General features: G+C 36.2%; 2 protein-coding genes across 19 annotated transcripts; one reads left to right on the top strand and one right to left on the bottom strand.

Moving 5' to 3' along the window:
- Window positions 1-10: 10 nt before the first annotated feature.
- Window positions 11-5,414, top strand: LOC112016241 (uncharacterized). 3 transcript variants are annotated; one of them, XR_010629573.1, is made up of 7 exons: window positions 11-1,314; window positions 1,460-1,656; window positions 2,212-2,371; window positions 2,544-2,680; window positions 3,024-3,290; window positions 3,734-4,874; window positions 5,005-5,414. XR_010629573.1 is itself a non-coding variant. In XM_065774961.1 (7 exons), the coding sequence occupies exons 5-7, from the start codon at window positions 3,283-3,285 to the stop codon at window positions 5,053-5,055; spliced, it is 315 nt and encodes a 104-aa protein (XP_065631033.1). In that variant the 5' UTR covers window positions 11-1,314; window positions 1,460-1,656; window positions 2,212-2,371; window positions 2,544-2,680; window positions 3,024-3,282; the 3' UTR covers window positions 5,056-5,414. The 3 variants fall into 3 exon arrangements, 1 of the variants encoding a protein (XP_065631033.1); XR_010629574.1 differs by having other exon boundaries at window positions 2,487-2,680; XM_065774961.1 differs by having other exon boundaries at window positions 4,619-4,874.
- A 2,365-nt stretch (window positions 5,415-7,779) lies between these two features.
- Window positions 7,780-17,801, bottom strand: LOC112027059 (pentatricopeptide repeat-containing protein At3g26540). Of its 16 annotated transcripts, none has more exons than XM_065774951.1 (8): window positions 17,616-17,801; window positions 15,037-15,219; window positions 11,334-14,009; window positions 11,175-11,257; window positions 9,472-9,593; window positions 8,413-9,351; window positions 8,111-8,188; window positions 7,780-8,029 (listed from the first exon to the last, which is right to left on the bottom strand). In XM_065774951.1, exon 3 carries the CDS (start codon window positions 13,876-13,878, stop codon window positions 11,749-11,751), a length of 2,130 nt encoding a protein of 709 aa, XP_065631023.1. In that variant the 5' UTR covers window positions 13,879-14,009; window positions 15,037-15,219; window positions 17,616-17,801; the 3' UTR covers window positions 7,780-8,029; window positions 8,111-8,188; window positions 8,413-9,351; window positions 9,472-9,593; window positions 11,175-11,257; window positions 11,334-11,748. The 16 variants fall into 16 exon arrangements, with proteins under 16 accessions (XP_065631023.1, XP_065631027.1, XP_065631019.1 ...); XM_065774955.1 differs by having other exon boundaries at window positions 9,240-9,351; XM_065774947.1 differs by having other exon boundaries at window positions 8,111-9,351.
- Between the last annotated feature and the right edge of the window lie 152 nt (window positions 17,802-17,953).

Here is a 17,953-nt window from a genome sequence, read left to right as displayed (position 1 = left end):
CCCACTGCATGCCACCCTCTCGGCCTGGACTAATTGTTTCCTCTTTTGTTCCAACTCCCGTTTCACATTTCTAAAACAATTCTTACTCCATTTGGTTAGCCTTTTCCCACACTTTTCAATTTTTTTTATCACCTTTTCACCCCTTGGATCATCTCCTACCTGCTACCATACCGCCTCAATTGTTGCCTCACACCCCGAATCACTCATCCACATCTGCTCAAAACGAAAAGGCCTCTGTTGCTTGCAGTCCATTCCGTCCGGCTTAATGAGCAAGGGCTTATGATCTGAAGTGGTAACATCAAGATGCTGAACTTGTGTATCCGGGAACAAAGAAAACCATTCATTGGTTGCCACCGCCCTATCCAATCTCTCCCAAACTGTGAAGTTATCATAATGCTTATGCCACGTAAACTTGGATCCCACAAAACCAAGGTCCATAAAACCACACTCATCCAATATGTCTCTAAAAGCTTGCATTTGACTATGAGGCCGAGTTCTACCGCCTAATTTTTCTGATTGCTTTGTAACTTCATTAAAATCTCCCGCACATAGCCAAGGAGCTTGACTTCGTGTTTTCAAATTTCTCAGACGTGCCCAGGCTTCATGTCTGAGTTGTGTATCCGGTTCTCCATAAAAACCAGTGAATCTCCACTCCCCGTCCTTGTTTTTGCAAATTGTGACATCAATATGGTTCTTTGAGAAAGTCTCTATGGTTAAATCAATCTCCTCTTTCCAGTACATCACTAAACCCCCTAATTTATTTCTCCTAGGTGCAATAAATCTATGCTTAAACTTCAAACGATCTTGAATAAGAATTAGCCTAGCTTCATCCGTCCATGTTTTGGCTAAAAACACAACGGAGGGATCTTTTGCCCACACTAAGTCTGCGAGCTGATTCTCTGTACGTTGGTTCCCAAGCCCCCGACAGTTCCAACATAAAAGACTCATTGGTTCTGGCGGGGCTGGGAACCAGCCTCTGCCAATATCTCTTTGTCACCTTTGCCAACCCGAGAAACAGTTTTCTTTTTTTTCTGTAACTCCGGCTGACCCCCTGTAGGATGAACACTCCTCTTTGAACCCACTGCATCTTCCATAATAACATCCGTACCTGTGGAATACCTCACTTGACGCTTCCAGGTAGCTGCATTCACTGTGTTGATGTTTGAAACATCAGATAGAACAGTTAAAGGTGCACGGGTACTGCCTGATGGTGTTGCACGTGCTTGAGTGGCCTTCATGAGCATCTCGTTAATTGTCATTGACTCCACAATATTTTCCTTACCCGTGGGAGAGTTTGATTTGGGCTGAGAATCTGTAAGTGTTATGCCTATATTTGATTCTTCTTATTCATTTATGGCTTAATATGACATATCAATATGGATCTTGTGGATTTCATTGATTTTGGATATTTGGACTAATCTGACATAACTCACTATATGCTGTTCTTTTGGGCATGTAGTTGGTGGATGACAAAAATTGAGGACCTGGTTTTTTGAGTAATCACCGTGAGAGAGAAGAGGACTTTAAAAGTCTCTTTTGTGGATGTTTGAGGGTGGCTTTGGCTCTCTCTCTCTTTTGCTTCATTTCTTCACTCTTTCTTCTGAATCAAAACAAATAAACCCTCCCTCCTACCATCTCCATTGTAACACTATTCAGGTATTTGATCTGATCCTAATTTCAAGTCCATGTTTTTATCACACCCAGCATATTACTTGATCGTGGTGGTGAAGTGAAATTAAATGGTGGAAGAGCTTGGCATAAAGATGATCTTCATATCTTAATGACAACGTCAAGTCCCTAAAATACTGTTTCTGTTGTAGTTAAAAATATATAAGTGATTGAATCTTAAACTCATTCAAACATGATGAATTTTTGAAACTTAATAGTTGTCAATTCAATTTTTTAATGAAAATGTTGTACAGTTGAAGTGAATGTTGGTTATTTTTGAATTAATCTCTTGTTTTTGTGATTTTGTTGGTAAAACAAAGTGCTTTTTTTCACATATTAATGAACAAAATGATTATCCCAAATCTGTTTAATAAAACAATCCTATCACAGTTTCTTTGTGCCTAACTGCAATGAACTTATGATATTGTCTATAACACCTAGCTAAAATTTATCACATAATGCCCTGCTAGTTTATAAAATCTTTAACACTACATGGGAATGATATATTGGTGTTTTTGACTAGAGTAGATTTTGAACTTGTAGGGAAGGTTTTGATGGAGTATGGGAGTGGGATTTGCCCATTACAAGCCAGCCCTGTATTGAGCAGCAAGCAGACTGTTTGACCTAGTCCAAAAAGGTTAAGAAAAGATGTGTTGGCCAAGGATGAAGCAGAAAGTCAGAAACCTCTTTGGCTATTAATAACGTAACATTTTCTTTTTTCTCTTTGTCTTTAGCTAGTAACAATGATAGTTTGAGACTCAAAGCTAAGGTTTTATTAGATTAACCTAAACTTATATACTCTTAATTTGTGAGAATAGGTCTTGACTACTTGTGTACAACTCCATTATTGAAAGAATTGATTATTGATGATTCAGAACTTCTCATAAAAATTTTCCGAAGAGGAACCAGAGAGAACTGGCACAAGATTTCTCACATCCCCGACATCAAATTGGATTGGAAGTATGTGCAAAGAGATGGTGAACCCCAGTTTCATTCAGACAGTCATTCAGAGGTAACTCTCCTTCCTTTCTTCTTCTTCTTTTATTTTGTTTTATTTTTGCATTGCAAAATATCAATTAAATATAAATATATGGATTGGATTGTAGAAAAAGCCTGGAAGATAGTTTACTCCAACCCTCCTCCACTCAATGCCAATTTCTACGCATGCATTTTTTTATTATTAAATATATCGATTTAATATATAAATATATGGGTTTTGATTAAATTTTATGTTTCCTGTTTATTTTTTGTTTTTATATTATATGGGTTGTTGTGGGTTTTGTTGAATTTGGTATTTTAAACTAAATCTAACTTAATTGATAACTCATATGCTTTTTATTTGGACATGCATGTAGATGGATGATGATCAACACAATGAATTTGGATCAGAAATTAGCGAGGAAGGTGATGTACAAGAAATCAATGACAAAGATGATGTGGTTGAAGTGGACAAGAATCATGAGGAAGATGGGGTTGACTTGACTGAGTGTGTGGCGGATGAACAAGTGGAAGTAGACATTGATGAGGGAGATTTGTGAAGTAGACACATATATATTACAAGACTGGATAATAAGAGCAAGGTGTTGAAGTGGACAAAAATTTTGAAGACTACAAATGAGGATGTAAGTAACATTCCCCTTTTACTTGTGTGGGAATAATTATATAGTCATTCAGCAAAAAAGAAAAAAGAAAAGCATTGATGATATAGTCATTAAAACTATAGTAACTGTTTATTTATTGGTTTTAATTACAGTTTCTTCTTTCTAGATATTCATAACCGTTATTTATCTACAATCACCATAAAATGATTTATTTTATTTTATTTTTTATTTGGTTGTGATCCTTTTTGGTCTAATATGTTCTCGGTTATAAATAAGAGTCTTGATTTTTGGGCATGTAATTCCACACTAACTAGAAACCAGCTAGTGTAATGCCTTTAGTTGATTCTTCTTATTCATTTACGACTTAATATGATATATCAATATGGATCTTGAGGATTTCATTGATTTTGAGTATTAGACTAATCCAACATAACTCATTATATGTTGTTCTTTTGGGCATGTAGTTGGTGGATAACAGAAATTGTGGACCTGGTTTTATGAGTGGCTTTGGCTCTCTCTCTTTTGCTTCATTTCTTCACTCTTGCCTCCAAATCAAAACAAATAAACCCTCCCTCCTACCATCTCTATTGCCACACTCTTCAAGTTTGTAATTTTACTTATTCCAAATCCTCTTATTGTAAATAATATGATCCTAATTTCAAATCCATGTTTTCATCATAGATAGCATATTACTTGATCATAGCAGTGAAGTGAAACTAAGTGGTGGAAGAGCTTGGCATAAAGATGATCTTCATATCTTAATGACAACAACATCTAGTCCCCACAATATTGTTTTCTGTTGCAGTTGGAAATTATGTAAGTAGGTAGATCTTAAACGCATTTAATCACTATGAATATTTGAATCTTAATAGTTGTCAATTCAATTTTTTTAATGAAAATTATGACATACAAGTGAAGTGAATATTGATTCTTTTTTAATTAATCTCTTATTTTTGTGATAACGTTTGACTAGTTTCAATGAAATTAAAACAAGGTACTTTTTTCACATATGAATGAACGAAATGATTATTTCCCAAATATGTTCAGTAAAAGAATCCCATCACTGTTTCTCCATGCCTAACTGCAATGAACTTTTGAGATTGTCTATAACACCTAGCTAGAACTCAAATTCTATAACACTTAATGGCCTGCTAGTTTATAAAATCTTTAACACTACATGGGGATGATATGTTGGGTGTTTTTGACTAGAGAGGATGTTGAACTTGTAGGGAAGGTTTTGAGGAAGTATGGGAGTGGGATTTGTCTGGGTTAGTGATTTGTCGCCAACTGTTAAGTGCCCCATCCCTAACTAATTTTATCCCCATGAATATAATTGTGTGGAATTGTAGAGGTTCTTGTAAGCCCTCATTTCAAAGGCATGTTGGTGAGCTGGTTCGGAACCATAATCCAACAATGTTGGTAGTAATGGAGACACGTGTTGGGGGTAGTAGGGCAAAGGAGATTTCTGACAGACTGCCTTTTGATGGCTCAATGCACACGGATACCATTGGATATGCCAGTGGGCTACGGTTGTTGTGGGACTTAGATAGAGTGGATGTCACACCTTTGGCTAATACCGAGCAGGAAATTCATGCTATAGTTAAGGTACGGAACTCTAATTCTAGCTGGCTCTTTAATGCTATGTATGCTAGTCCTAGAACTGCTGAAAGAATTATTTTGTGGAATAACCTTATTAAAACTGCTAAGTTGCATGATATGCCGTGGGTTTTGGCAGGTGATTTCAATGAACCACTTATGGAGGAGGATAAATTCAGGGGAAGAGTAGTGAGTGTTAATAGGTCGCTTTTATTTAAAGAGTGTTTGGATTAATGTAACATGATTGACATAGGGTTTTCAGGGCCCCGTTTCATCTGGACAAATAGAAGGGAGTTCCAAGCACTAATCCAGGAAAGAATAAACAAGGTATTTGTGAATCCTAGTTGGTGCGTATTGTATTTAGAAGCTGGAGTTGTCCATCTCACCCGATGCCACTCTGATCACTACCCTATTCTATTGGAGATGCAGCCGAGAACAATCATGGGAAAAAAAAAGGCCTTTTAGATTTCAGACCTACTGGCTGTCAGAGCCATCTTTCCCATCTATTTAGATTTCATGTTATTTCATGAATTTGATATAAGTCTTATGGTGAGGTTGATGTCCATTTAGATTTTTTTTTTTTTTTTTTTTTTTTTTTTTTTTTTTTTTTTTTTTTCGGTAACTTATTTGCATAACATGAAATAAAAAGTTAAAAGTTGGCTTATTTCCAAAAAATTGAAACTTAAAATTATTTGGAATAAAAATGAGACAAAAAGTAGTGTGAGACCCATAAACAGTATATTAAATAAGTAAAAAATTAGCTTATAATCAAATTCCAAACACACACGATGTTTGATGAAGACTAATGTTAGAAAAACAAGTTGGTTTATTTGAAAGGGGAAAAAAGTTAGTTTATTGTTTGCGTAAGGTAACTTTTTATCTCACATTTAAGCAAATAAGCCATGCCAAATATTAAATGCAATTCTCCCATCTAACACTAGTGTTAGATGCTAAGTGGGGATTTTTTTTTTTTTAAAAAAAATTTGTTGTAAGTGTGCTAGGAGGGATTTGAACCAAGGTCTTCTTTATAAGGCAAACTAAGTAATGTTATTGAATAAGGTTCTTAGTAAGTGGGGAACTATCCTAGATGCTTTAAGGTTTCATCTTTGTATTTTTTTTGCAAATTTTCCAAAACTTTTTGAACACTTGATTATTCTCTTGAGTGGGCATAATTCGCTTATCCCACATACTCTGCGTAATTATTGGGAAGAATTATAGATTGGTCATTACTCATTAATCCAAATTAGCCTATATTTACTTCCAATCACAACCAGACTAAGCTTACTCTGGATGATCAACAAGCAATCTTGAGACATATAACAAAGAAAGTGCCTCTAGCAATACGAAAACCTAAGAAGCACGGGTGGTTTTCGGGATTCAGGTGCGGGTGCGGGTACGGGTGTGGGACTCGGCAATTTTTGAAAAAGGTGGGTGCGGGTGCGGCGGGACTCGGCGATTAAAAAATTATTAAAAATATTTTTATTTATATTTTTAATATATTGCTAAGCATAATTTTTCACATTATATAAACATAAACCAAATTTAATAACTAAAACATGATGTTCATAAATTAAATACAACTCACAAGATTAAAACTAAAAGTCTAGAACATTCCATGATGTTCGAACTGAGTGAGGGAGGGAGTGAGTCAGTGTAGCAGCCGAGCAACCAGAGAGCACAGAGAGAAGAGAGAGACGAGCAATGGAGATTGGAGTGAGGGAGGGAGTGAGCACTGAGCAACCCAGCAACCAGAGAGCACAGAGAGAAGAGAGAGACGAGCGATGGAGATGGAGTGAGAGATGGAGGGTCTTTGGAGTTTCTAGACAAAGTGAGAGTGCGTGAGAGAGTTTTAGGTTTTAGGTTAAGTCAAATGGTGCGTTTTGCACCTTTTTTTTTTTTTTTTTTTTTTGAATTTCGGCCTAAACCGGCCATATCGGCCGAAATGGCCGAAACGGCCCGAATCGGGCCGAGTCGGCCCATTTGAAGCCGCGTCGGCGCGAGTCGGCTTTGCCTGTGGCCCGACGAGGCACGGACACGCGGTCAACGGTGTCCGACACGCTTGCCGTGTCGATACGTGTCCGACGCGGGTGCGGCGCCTCCTGTAAAAGCTGCAAGTACCATCTAATTGCATCAGATTTTGTGGCAATCAGAAGCTACTATAACATAGTACAAAGCATTACATTTTGTACCATCTAAACAAAATGCAGTCTCTTGGCGAATGAAAAAGAAAAATGCCAAGAGACTGCATTTTTTTTTTTTTTAATTTAAAGGACAAAATATATTATTTGAATATAGAGAATTACAACACAATTTAGGAAAGTNCCTGTGCTCCCTAAGGTGATTCTAGATTTGAAGCAAGTGTTACTTGTCAGCATCCTAATCCTTCAACACTTTAGAACTCGAGGTCGAGTTTTCTCCAACCAGAGGAGAATGATGAGGGAGACACAAGAAGATTATTATTTAGTATTATTTATGTTTGCAAGCCCATTGTATTTTTATGTTTTAGGTCCTATTAGTTTATTGGGCTTTTAGTTATTGGGCCTTTAGTATTTTAATTTAGAAGTAAGGTTATTTTTGTAATAAGGCAATTAGGATTTCCTAGCCAATTAGAACTAGGGTTTAGCAATCCTTTATAAGCAACTTATTGTACTCCTTGAGGAGATAGTTGATATTTTGATGAATGAAAACAATGGCCGTTTGGTCTTTCTTTGGTCTGGTGCTGACTCCAGGTCTACTCTAAGTGCTGACTCCTAGTGGTTTCCCCGCTTGGTGCTGACTCCAAGCAAGGCCTAAGTGCTGACTCCTAGGTCATTTCCTTTTATTTTTCTATTGTTTAGTTTTCGTTCTGGTTGTCCTGCGTCAAGACCCCAATGCCAGTCCAGACACAATGGATTTCTCATCATAGAGCATAATCTCAGGCCCGAGGAACTTTGCATTTTATTAGGCACCTAGCTCATTATGGCTCACCTTATCCTCATCAAGATAGAAATATTACAAAATAGGTATCAAGATTAGCAAATCACTACAACATTCAGTCTTTTGTGGACAGTCTGTTGTGAACCCTTAGCAAGCCTATAAAGACATGCTTTGGAATTGCTTCGAGAAACCAGATGATTTCCACCAATTAACCTTGGGGCATTTGTCCCTCATACAGTTCCATGCACCTGTACAAGAATATTTCGTTGTTTTCTCAGTAATCCAAATTAGCCTATATTTACTTCCAATCTCAACCAGACCAAGCTTACTCTGGATGTTAAACAAACAATCTTGGGACATATAACAAAGAAAGTGCCTCTAGCAATACGAAAGCTGTCCAGTAAAAGCTGCAAGTACCATCTAATTGCATCAGATTTTGTGGCAATCAGAAGCTACTATAACATAGTACAAAGCATTACATTTTGTACCATCTAAACAAAATGCAGTCTCTTGGCGAATGAAAAAGAAAAATGCCAAGAGACTGCATTTTTTTTTTTTTTTTTTTAAATTTAAAGGCGGAAATATATTATTTGAATATAGAGAATTACAACACAATTTAGGAAAGTACAACCTGCATAAATTGGAGGACTTGTGATTGAGGATGTTAGAGAATGGAGACTCTTGTTTCTATCAAACACCTAAACAGTTATTCTTGTCTTCCTTTAAGATCTTGAATGCATAAAAGCAGAAGAAACACAACAAGTTTCATAGCAAAACCAAAAGTAGAAGAAAATAGGTCCTTTTCTAAATAGATTCACACCCATGCTGAGTGTGTGTGTGTGTGTATATATATATTTTTTTTTTTTTTTTTAAGTGAACTCAATAGAGAAAGCTCAATTGAATAAGCCAAAATTCAGTAAAAATAATTTAAAATCAAATATATCTTCACGAGCACCTTGTAGGTAATCTGTCAAGAATATATTTGCATGAGTTAAGCATATCAATTCCAAATCTCACTTACATATATTGTTAGAATATGTAAAATAGAAGTTTTTAGAATTGAGACTGAGAAGGAAAGACAGCAGAAGTAATATTTTCATGGTTCAGCTTGACAGCCACACTTATATTGGAAAACCCTTGACTAACTACATCTTTATTTTGTTAAATTTTATGTTAGAAAGAGTCCAACTAAGGGTATAAATAGAAATACTTTAGGTCCACTATGAAAATCTTAAAACCACAACAGCAGCTAGTTGTATTGCAAAATCAAAGTATTCTACAAAAGCATGATCTACTCGATTTTAGATATAGCCAATTGTACTCTAACATATATGTCTTCATCTCATTACATCAAACAAAGAAATATGATCTATCAAATGAAATCCAATAAAATGAAAAATGGACAACAATGACTCATTCAGGTATGAGACCAATAAAGAAAAGAAAAGGCACACTCACCTTTCACGGACGATTGTTCTGCCACTGCTTGCAACTTCATCAGGAGCTGCTGACCGTGAGTGAGATAGGGAAGAATGAGAATCCATTGGTGAGTGCATTCTAACATATGTTTCTTCATCTCGTTACATCAAACACAGAAATATGATTCCATGAAACAAAATCCAAGAAAACGAAAATAGACAGCAATGATGCATTCAGGTATGAAACCCCAAGAAAAAAAAAAAACACTCACCTATAACAGAAAGTTGTTTTGCCACTGCTTACAACTACTTCAGGAGCTGCTGACTGTGAGTGAGACTAATATACTCAACAAAGCAAAGCCAAAGGTTGATTTGCATTAACCTTCCACCAAAACTAATAGAAAGTTAATAAGAATTTCGTAAACAACAAAAACAAAAAATTTAAAAATTTAAAATAAAACAAGCAAGTGATACATATATATATATATATATATATTTACTTGCAATAAAATTTTTTTTTTTTTGAAAAGTTTTACTTGCAATAAATTTCCCTGTACCTTATTATCAAAAAAATTCAAAACTGCGTAACTAAAATTTGGCAGGGTAAGTTTGGGTGACATTGCAATATAGACTTTTGGAGACTTGTACCACATTGCTTGATGTGGTGTATTTGGCATGAAAGGAATGCTAGAAGTTTTGAGGGATATGAACGTTTTACGCTAGAGATTAAGTCTTTTTTCTTGCAAACTCTTCTTGAATGGAGTGTGGCTTTGTCTCATTTTTCTTGCTTTTCCCTTCTTGTTTTACTTGATCGTTGTAATTTTAGTTCCTAAGTTGTGCCCTTTTTGATTGGGCTAGGGCTTGGAGACTCACATCTAGTGACTCTATTCCTCTTTTCCTTAGCTCCCTTTCTCTTTGTATTTAATGTCTTAATATGTTTTTGCTTTCTCTTCTTTCTTGTATTTCTGTTCTGCTGATGCATCTTTGCATCTAGCAGTTTTTTAATATACTTTTTCTTACTTATCAAAAAAAAAAGTTGTGCCCTCATAGTACATCCCCAATGTACTCAGGTTGGCTTTATTTTTAATAATATTTTACGTTAGTTATCCAAAAAAAAAAAAAAACTTTTGCAATAACTATATTCCCCACACTCTGATGGGTAAACCATTTTGGAATTTCACTTCTAGGAATCACAATATTAAAGTAACCATAGGGACCAAATATTATAGATTGCTTGTGGATTTCCTGAAACCTAGAAACCATGATGTTCAGAATTGACATATATATATATATATAGATAGATAGATAGATAGATAGAGAGAGAGAGAGAGAGAGAGAGAGAGACCTGATGCATTGTTTTCGGTTTTTTTGATAAGTACAAATGGAATGTGAGAGACTTGATGAACTGTTAATAGCATTCTCAACACATTAAACACCGTGTCACTCAGACCAGCCAATTTGAAGCAATTGAATAAGTAAAGATGTGGTTTTGATCCATGTGAAAATGTTTCCAATGAAATAAAACCATCTACTTCAACCCAATCAGTTGTTGATGGTAATTGTGGCAATGAACAAAGTCTTGTGCAATTGTGTAAATAAATTTCCAACAATTTAGATATTTGCACAATACTTTCAGGAAGGCAACTAAAGTGATTTTCACATGTAATGGGTTTTCTGATCATATAACACACTGTTAAATGGATACTCTGTTTTTTGATGAGATATTGATGGTTCTTTGATAGCTCAACCTGAAGCAATAGGGAATTCAAGAACAGATTTATATAAAAGCAACTTATTTCTGACAAAATTCACTTGCAAAATATTCTAAGAACATCCCCAAATATGCAAAACTTGTCATGTACAAGAGACATTGGTCCTTCTCACAACTTATAAAACGGTAGATGCAGCACAAATAGAAACCCGAAGAAACAACAACCTAGAGTACCACTACCCAATATGGCCATCCAGAAATTACCAGTTCAATGATTGTTTAAGATCTTTGATCTTCTGTTGAGTCATCTCCCCCCTCAAGAAATCAAAAACCTCTTCACTTGGAAGCTGAAAGACAACAGACTATGTTATTAACATATTCCACAACCAAATTAAATGAACAATAATAGAACAAAAAACTTACTTACAGAGTTTGTTACCAAGGGCTCATTCTTATGAATCTCGCCAAATCATATCTATCGTTGAAAGCAGAGAATAAAAGGTTGTCACTAACTCTTTACATTTTACACCTCTTTTAGGGTTCCACAGATTGCATAGAGTTGTTTTCATGGTTTTCCCAATAAATCTCTTATCGGTGAAAAGCTTAGCTAGCAGACTAAATTGACCCTTCTCTTTCAGTGCTTTGGGTTTTGTCTCCACCAATAGTATAGCAATCCCTTCCACCTCCAATACCCTAAAAGTTCTCCACATATCCACTAGGTTGTCTTCCAAATCCTTATCATCCCCCCACCACTGTCACAATCCACTAGCTTCCATCTGAGAAGGGACTAAAAAACACTTGGCCAATCCAAGAGACTTTCAATCTTCATTTACAGTGATTACTTCCTTTCCCTGTCCATGATTTGAAATTTTAGTTCCATTGAAGGATTCAATTCATTAAGTTGTTTAGTAGCCCACTCTCCCAACCTCAAGCATCCATATTTTCTACAACCATCAAAGACTTTTGTCAACATTGGAACAGTGAGTTCAAAAGGCATCCTCTTAATGAATTTCTCCAGCTCATTTATGTGCCCATACCGACTGTAGAGTTCAATCATACACTCATAGTGCTCCAACCGAGGCATGACATAGTACTTATTGCTCATTGAATAAAAATATTGTGTTCCCAACTCAACTAGGCCTTCATATATACAAGCAAGCAAAATACCTTGAAAGGTGACATGATCTGCTTTTACACCTTCCTCCTCCATCAACCCAAACAATTCAAGTATCACCCTACCTTTTCGATTGTGAGAACATCCAAAAATTATGGAGTTCCAAAGAATCACATCCCGTGACGCTGACTCTAAAAAAACTACGAGAGCATACTCAAGACAACGACATTTTGAGTACATGTCTACTAAAGCTCCTCTGATCACAACATCCATCTCATAACCATTTCTAATCATAAATCCATGAATTTGTTTGCCATGCTCAAGAGAAAAAGTATTTGCACAAGCAGCCAAAAGGGTTCCAAACGTGAACTTACTTGGTCTTGTCTCCCATTGCATCTCTGAAAATATTGTCATTGCTTGTTCGCTAAGGCCATGACGAGCATAGCTAGTCAATAAAGCATTCCAAGAAACACTATCCCTCCATTGACTTATGATTAGGTAAAACCAAACTCTGGCACTTCTTAAGTTACCACATTTACCATACATGTCAAGAAGGGCATTGCTAACAACGAGATTGGAAAGGAAACCATTTCGGTATATAAAACCATGGACCTGTTTCCCCATTTCAACATCTGAAAGCCCAGCACACACATTTAGTATTAACCCAATTGTGACATAGTCAATATCCTTAGTTGCATTGCGCATAAAAAATACCAAGTTTAGAGCCTCTTCCCATTGGAGGGAACGGGTATACCCTGCCAACATTGCATTCCAAGATATCACATTGCGTTCAGGCATCTGATCAAAAAGCTCCCTTGCCTCCATCGTTTTCCCACTAATAGCATACCCTGATACAATTGAAGTCCAAGAAATTAAATCTTTTGAATTTAGCTGTTCAAACACCCTATGAGCATTCTCTAATTTCCCACACTTGATATACATATCCATGAGAGGACTTGAAACAACCTCATCATCTTCAAGACCCATTTTAATTGCAACTCCATGAATTTGCTTCCCCTCATTTAGTGCAGATATACTTGAACAAGCAATAAGTGCATTAGAGAATGTAAAGTTGAAGGGCCTAACAGCAGTCTGGAACATCTTAAAAAACATAAAGACTGCCTTTGTTCCATCATCCATCTCAAGATATCGCCTCACAATCACATTCCAAGAAACAGCAGTTGGATTTTTAATCTCATCAAACATTTTTTGCCCATCTTTGATAACCTGGCATTTGCCATATACATCAACAAGTGAACTCTCCAAAATTACATTCCCAACAAACCCATATTTCACAATAAGCCCATGAACCTGTCTCGAAAGACAAAGTGCCAACATTGCACCACAAGACCCAAGAACACTAGCAAAAGTGACCTCACTTGCATAAACTCCTGATCTATTCATGTCCAAAAACAATGACAAGGCTTTCTCAGGATACCCACCTTGTGAATACGACGTAATCATCGCATTCCAAGACCCCCCATCTCTTTGAGGCATTTCCTCAAACAGCTCCCTTGCATCAACTAAACATCCACATTTACCATAAGTCTCAATTGCCCGGTTTAGGAGAAACACTGGCGGTGTAGGGGAGAAGGTGACCAGATGGGACTCAACCTTCCGAGCTTCAACAATGGCATGATTAGAAGCACAAATTTGGAAGAGACTGGCATAAAGGGAATAAGGGAAAAGTACTGGAGCAGCAAAGAGAATGGAGACAGCTTTTTGGAGACGACCCGCTTTGAGGTGAGTGAAGATGGTGTTGGTTAAGGCTTTGGCGCTGGTAGGTTGAGTTTTGGGCTTGTGGGTTCGGCTGTAAAGAATGTGGTTGAGTATAGAGGCGGCACTCACACCCATGTAACAGTTGAAAGAAGAAGAAGAAAGAAGAATTGCTGAAAATTCAAATACTAAATCATTATATAGTGAGTCTGCGTGATCCGGTTAACAGGTACCCTTTAAGAGTTTGCTCAGATAAGGGTTTACACCACCTGTGTAACCAAACAGAATTTCAACAGCTTTAGGGACATATAAGTACAAGTAAAAGACATAAACAAGCATGCTGCTCATGTTTATATACAAGGATCTAGGGAAACAAAAATCATAATGTGGCCAACAACTTCATTTTAACCATTAGATAATCCTTTCACACAAAAACCAAAATTTTGATTTTCATCTCTTTGTGGGTGCATCTTGCAGAAATTATCTAGAAACTCCTTAACCTAAACCACCTTTCCATGTTCAAGAGAAAAAAATTGGCCATGTAAGTAGTAATAAACTAATTAAAATCCAAAGCATTGATTCTTTTCTCTAATTCTTTTTCCTTATACAATATAAAGATGAAACATCAATAACCCACAAAATTATTAAGAAAACAAAGGAATCGAGAACAAGATAGAGATATTAGTCAAATGTTTTTGTTGCTCACACTGTTTCACAGTACAGAAAAACTAGACAAAAACTCAAACACATGTAAAATAACACTAAAATAATTTTTATGAGCTACTAAATCATTGAGGGATGAAAGAATGTCTAATGTTTAAACATGGATAAGGTGTTTATCATAACGAATGCTATCTTTAACTTTTCTCAACAACTAAAGGAAACCCAAATGCAAGTATGAAAAGAAAACTCAAACACATGTAAAATAACACTAAAATAATTTTTATGAGCTGCTAAAACATTGAGGGATGAAAGAATGTCTAATGTTTGACCATGGATAAGGTGCTTATCATAATGAATGCTATCTTTAACTAAAATATTTGTGCAAGTGACCATAACCACCAAAAAATATAGCTAATAATAGGGAAAATCTGACAGAAACGGCAAATAGAAGATGATAGAACTCTATAAAAGAAAACAAACAAGTATGCACATAGCCTACAGAAATATGAAAATCTAATAAACAAATAAAGTTACATTGTTAGAGGACTAAGTCTCAAAATCAAAAAAAATGAGGAAAAAAACCCCACATAACAAAATAAGGAAAGCAATGGCAATAGGCAATCAGGCAATCACCTAGCTTTTCTCATGCAACCTGTTTTGAGACTTGAATAGGGTTGATTGGTTGAGAGGTTGAAGTGTGAAAGAAGAGGCAAAAATAGCTGAGATGTTGTCCACCAAACTTTAAGCTTACTTTTCATTAACAGATGCTAAAGAAACAATCTGTACAGCTTCTTGGTTGGAAATAACTTCCCATAGCTGAAAAGAAAAGAAATGAGCATCACATACAGCGTAAAGTAACTATGTTATTCATAAGGCTAGATAAATATGCTAAAACTTATGCCATCACCATTATGATAGACTTCTCAAAACATGCTTAGCTTATACTATGCAATAAAATTTTAAAAATCATCACAGAAAATGTTCTTGTTATTTATATTCATTCCACAATTTCTGTACACTAGATGATATTGTCTTACGGATTTCATTCAAGAACTTGCTTACTTCTCAAGAGCTCTGTATCTGACAACTGAATATTTTTTCATTCTAAAATACCCACTCACAATAAGAATGGAAATTATAATGAGTTGTGAATAAGAGGGGGAAAAAAGCAAGCCATTGTGTGCTTAAGAGAAAGTTGGAAGGTCCTAGCCAAAAGAGAGGTAAAGAGAGAGTGGGAACCATCATCAAGAAAATGCATACCCCATATGTTGCCAATATGACCAATTTATCTCTACTAGTTATGTTCCTTTATGTCACATCTGGCACAGAAATAACCCCAAATTCCTTCAGGCAGCAGTCACCCAAGGCTCTTGATAGTGCCTGAAGAACTCAATATCAGCTCATTCTTCTTCGCTTCCTTTGCCAATTTTTCAGAAATTTCCCTTCCAACATCATTCTTATAATTTCTCTTTTTCTTGATTGGTACACTTCTTGTGAATCCATCAAGAAAGGTGGGAGAAATCACCATCATCTCTACAGCCCAATTTTACCCACCCACAATTACATCAGCTGCTTTATAATAACTTTGTTAATTATTTGAAATTTTATCTAGCATACAAAATATCCCAGAACTTGTAAATTTAAGATTATAAAGTCAGATTCTTTTCATTTTATCTCTCAGCTAAACCAAAATTTATTGTTTCAATAGAACTCATATATTTACACAATACACAAATTTTCACTGCAACAACACATAGGGATGGAGGGACAATGTTATAATTAGAGGTAAAGCAAGCAAAGCAGGCACCACAATGGAAAGCCAAAGAAGTATAGTATAGAGATATCTAGCCATAGCTTTAGCTTTAGCTTTTGACATCCTCTCAGTCTATTAGTTTAAATTGGGAGAGAAAAAGTCCTAGGATCTGGTGAGTAAAGAAGACTAAGAAGTGCAATGGTTTAAGGCATGAGGGAATCTGTTTATTTGGGTAGTGGCATGCGAACTTATCACCTCAAATCATGAGTGAGAGAGAGAGAAAGAAATAGAGAGTGAAGGGAAAAGGGTAAGCAAAACCCAAGGAAAGTGTCTCCTAATGCAGGCCCAAGGCAGAACTCCTTTAGCGTTGGTGTCCCCGCTTTGGGTTGTTAGCTATTTTGCCTATTTGCTTGCCTTGGGAGGTTTCAGAAATTAATGCAACTCATTCTTTGCAGCTTATTATGAGAGACTCATTTCAGGATATGGAGGACAGCGAACCTAAGGCATTGAAGTTCATTCAGCAGAATGATACTGAGATGCAGGGGATAGATGAACTCAGTTCAGTGGCATGTGAAATGGTCAGATTGATTTAAACAGAAACAGTTCCAAGTTTTGGGGTTGGTTCAGCCGATCTCATCAATGGATGGAATGTAAAAATTGCTGAAATGACAGGATTACAAGCTAGTGATGCTATGGGGAAGTCCCTAGCCAATGGAGTGGTTTATGAGGACTCACGCAGAACGGTTGAAAATCTTCCATTTAGAGCTTTTCAAGGTAAATATTTTTTATGTTAACAATGACATTCATTGAATTTGAGTTTACTATCTAACTCAAATATCATTGTAAACTACATTGCATTTCATAACATCTGTATGACACAAATAGCTTCCTGATCCAACTTCTATGACTTGTGTTGGAATTCAATGCATGCAAAACCTCCTCATTAAATCAACTCCACAGTCGCACATTTTAAGTACATGGTGTGGTGAACTTGAATAAATTTGTCCATTCTATAGTGACATGAGCCATCTTTTTTCTCAAATCATCGGTTCACACTCCTTTTAACCCTTTACATTGCTTTAAGTGCCAAAGAAGCACTACCAAATGACTGTTATATTCGTGGCAATTCTAATTCTTCATTTTCATGCCTAAGCCATCCAAAGAAACTTCCTCTGACTTTATTTTTAAATTCTGTTTATTGAATGCTTTGGAGCACAGAAGAAACTTTTTTTTTTTCTGTGAACTATGAGTATCACTTTGAATTTTATTACTGTACAAAGTTGTACAAAGTTATTCAGGCAAATATTTGCAGAGATATGAGGGGAGCCTTTCAGCCATTATCAGAAATTGGTTAAATAACAAGAAACTCAAACAAAACAACAATAGCATAAACCCACAAAGTTTAGAGAAATAATATAAACCCATATCAGCGTTAATCCTATGTATGTAGAGAGAGAACCTGAAGATTGTGGGTGGCGCCGCCGAGTTGGATTGGAAGAGAAGAAGTGCCGCCGATTTGAGGTTGTGGGTGTGCCGCCGAGTTGGATTGAAAATTTGTAACTCTGTTTCTTCTCTTGTGGGTATGGTTTTGTTTAGCAACAGCTGTCTGGTTCTTGTGGGTTGGATTGGAGAGAAGAAGCTAGAGAGCAGAGCGTGGAGCCGTGAGACACAGCGTCAAGCCGTAAAACGCAAGAGAGAAAAGCTTGCGTAGATGGTCCGTGGCTTTTTTTTTTTTTTTTTTTTTTAGAGTCTGATGTGTTATTTTCTCTTTATATTTTTATTTATTTATAAATATCA

Source organism: Quercus suber, unplaced genomic scaffold (assembly GCF_002906115.3).
Source record: "Quercus suber isolate HL8 unplaced genomic scaffold, Cork oak 2.0 scaffold_102, whole genome shotgun sequence".
NCBI classification, from domain to species: Eukaryota; Viridiplantae; Streptophyta; class Magnoliopsida; order Fagales; family Fagaceae; genus Quercus; species Quercus suber.
Note: the sequence above shows the minus strand (reverse complement) of the source record. Positions and strands in the feature narration are given on the sequence as shown.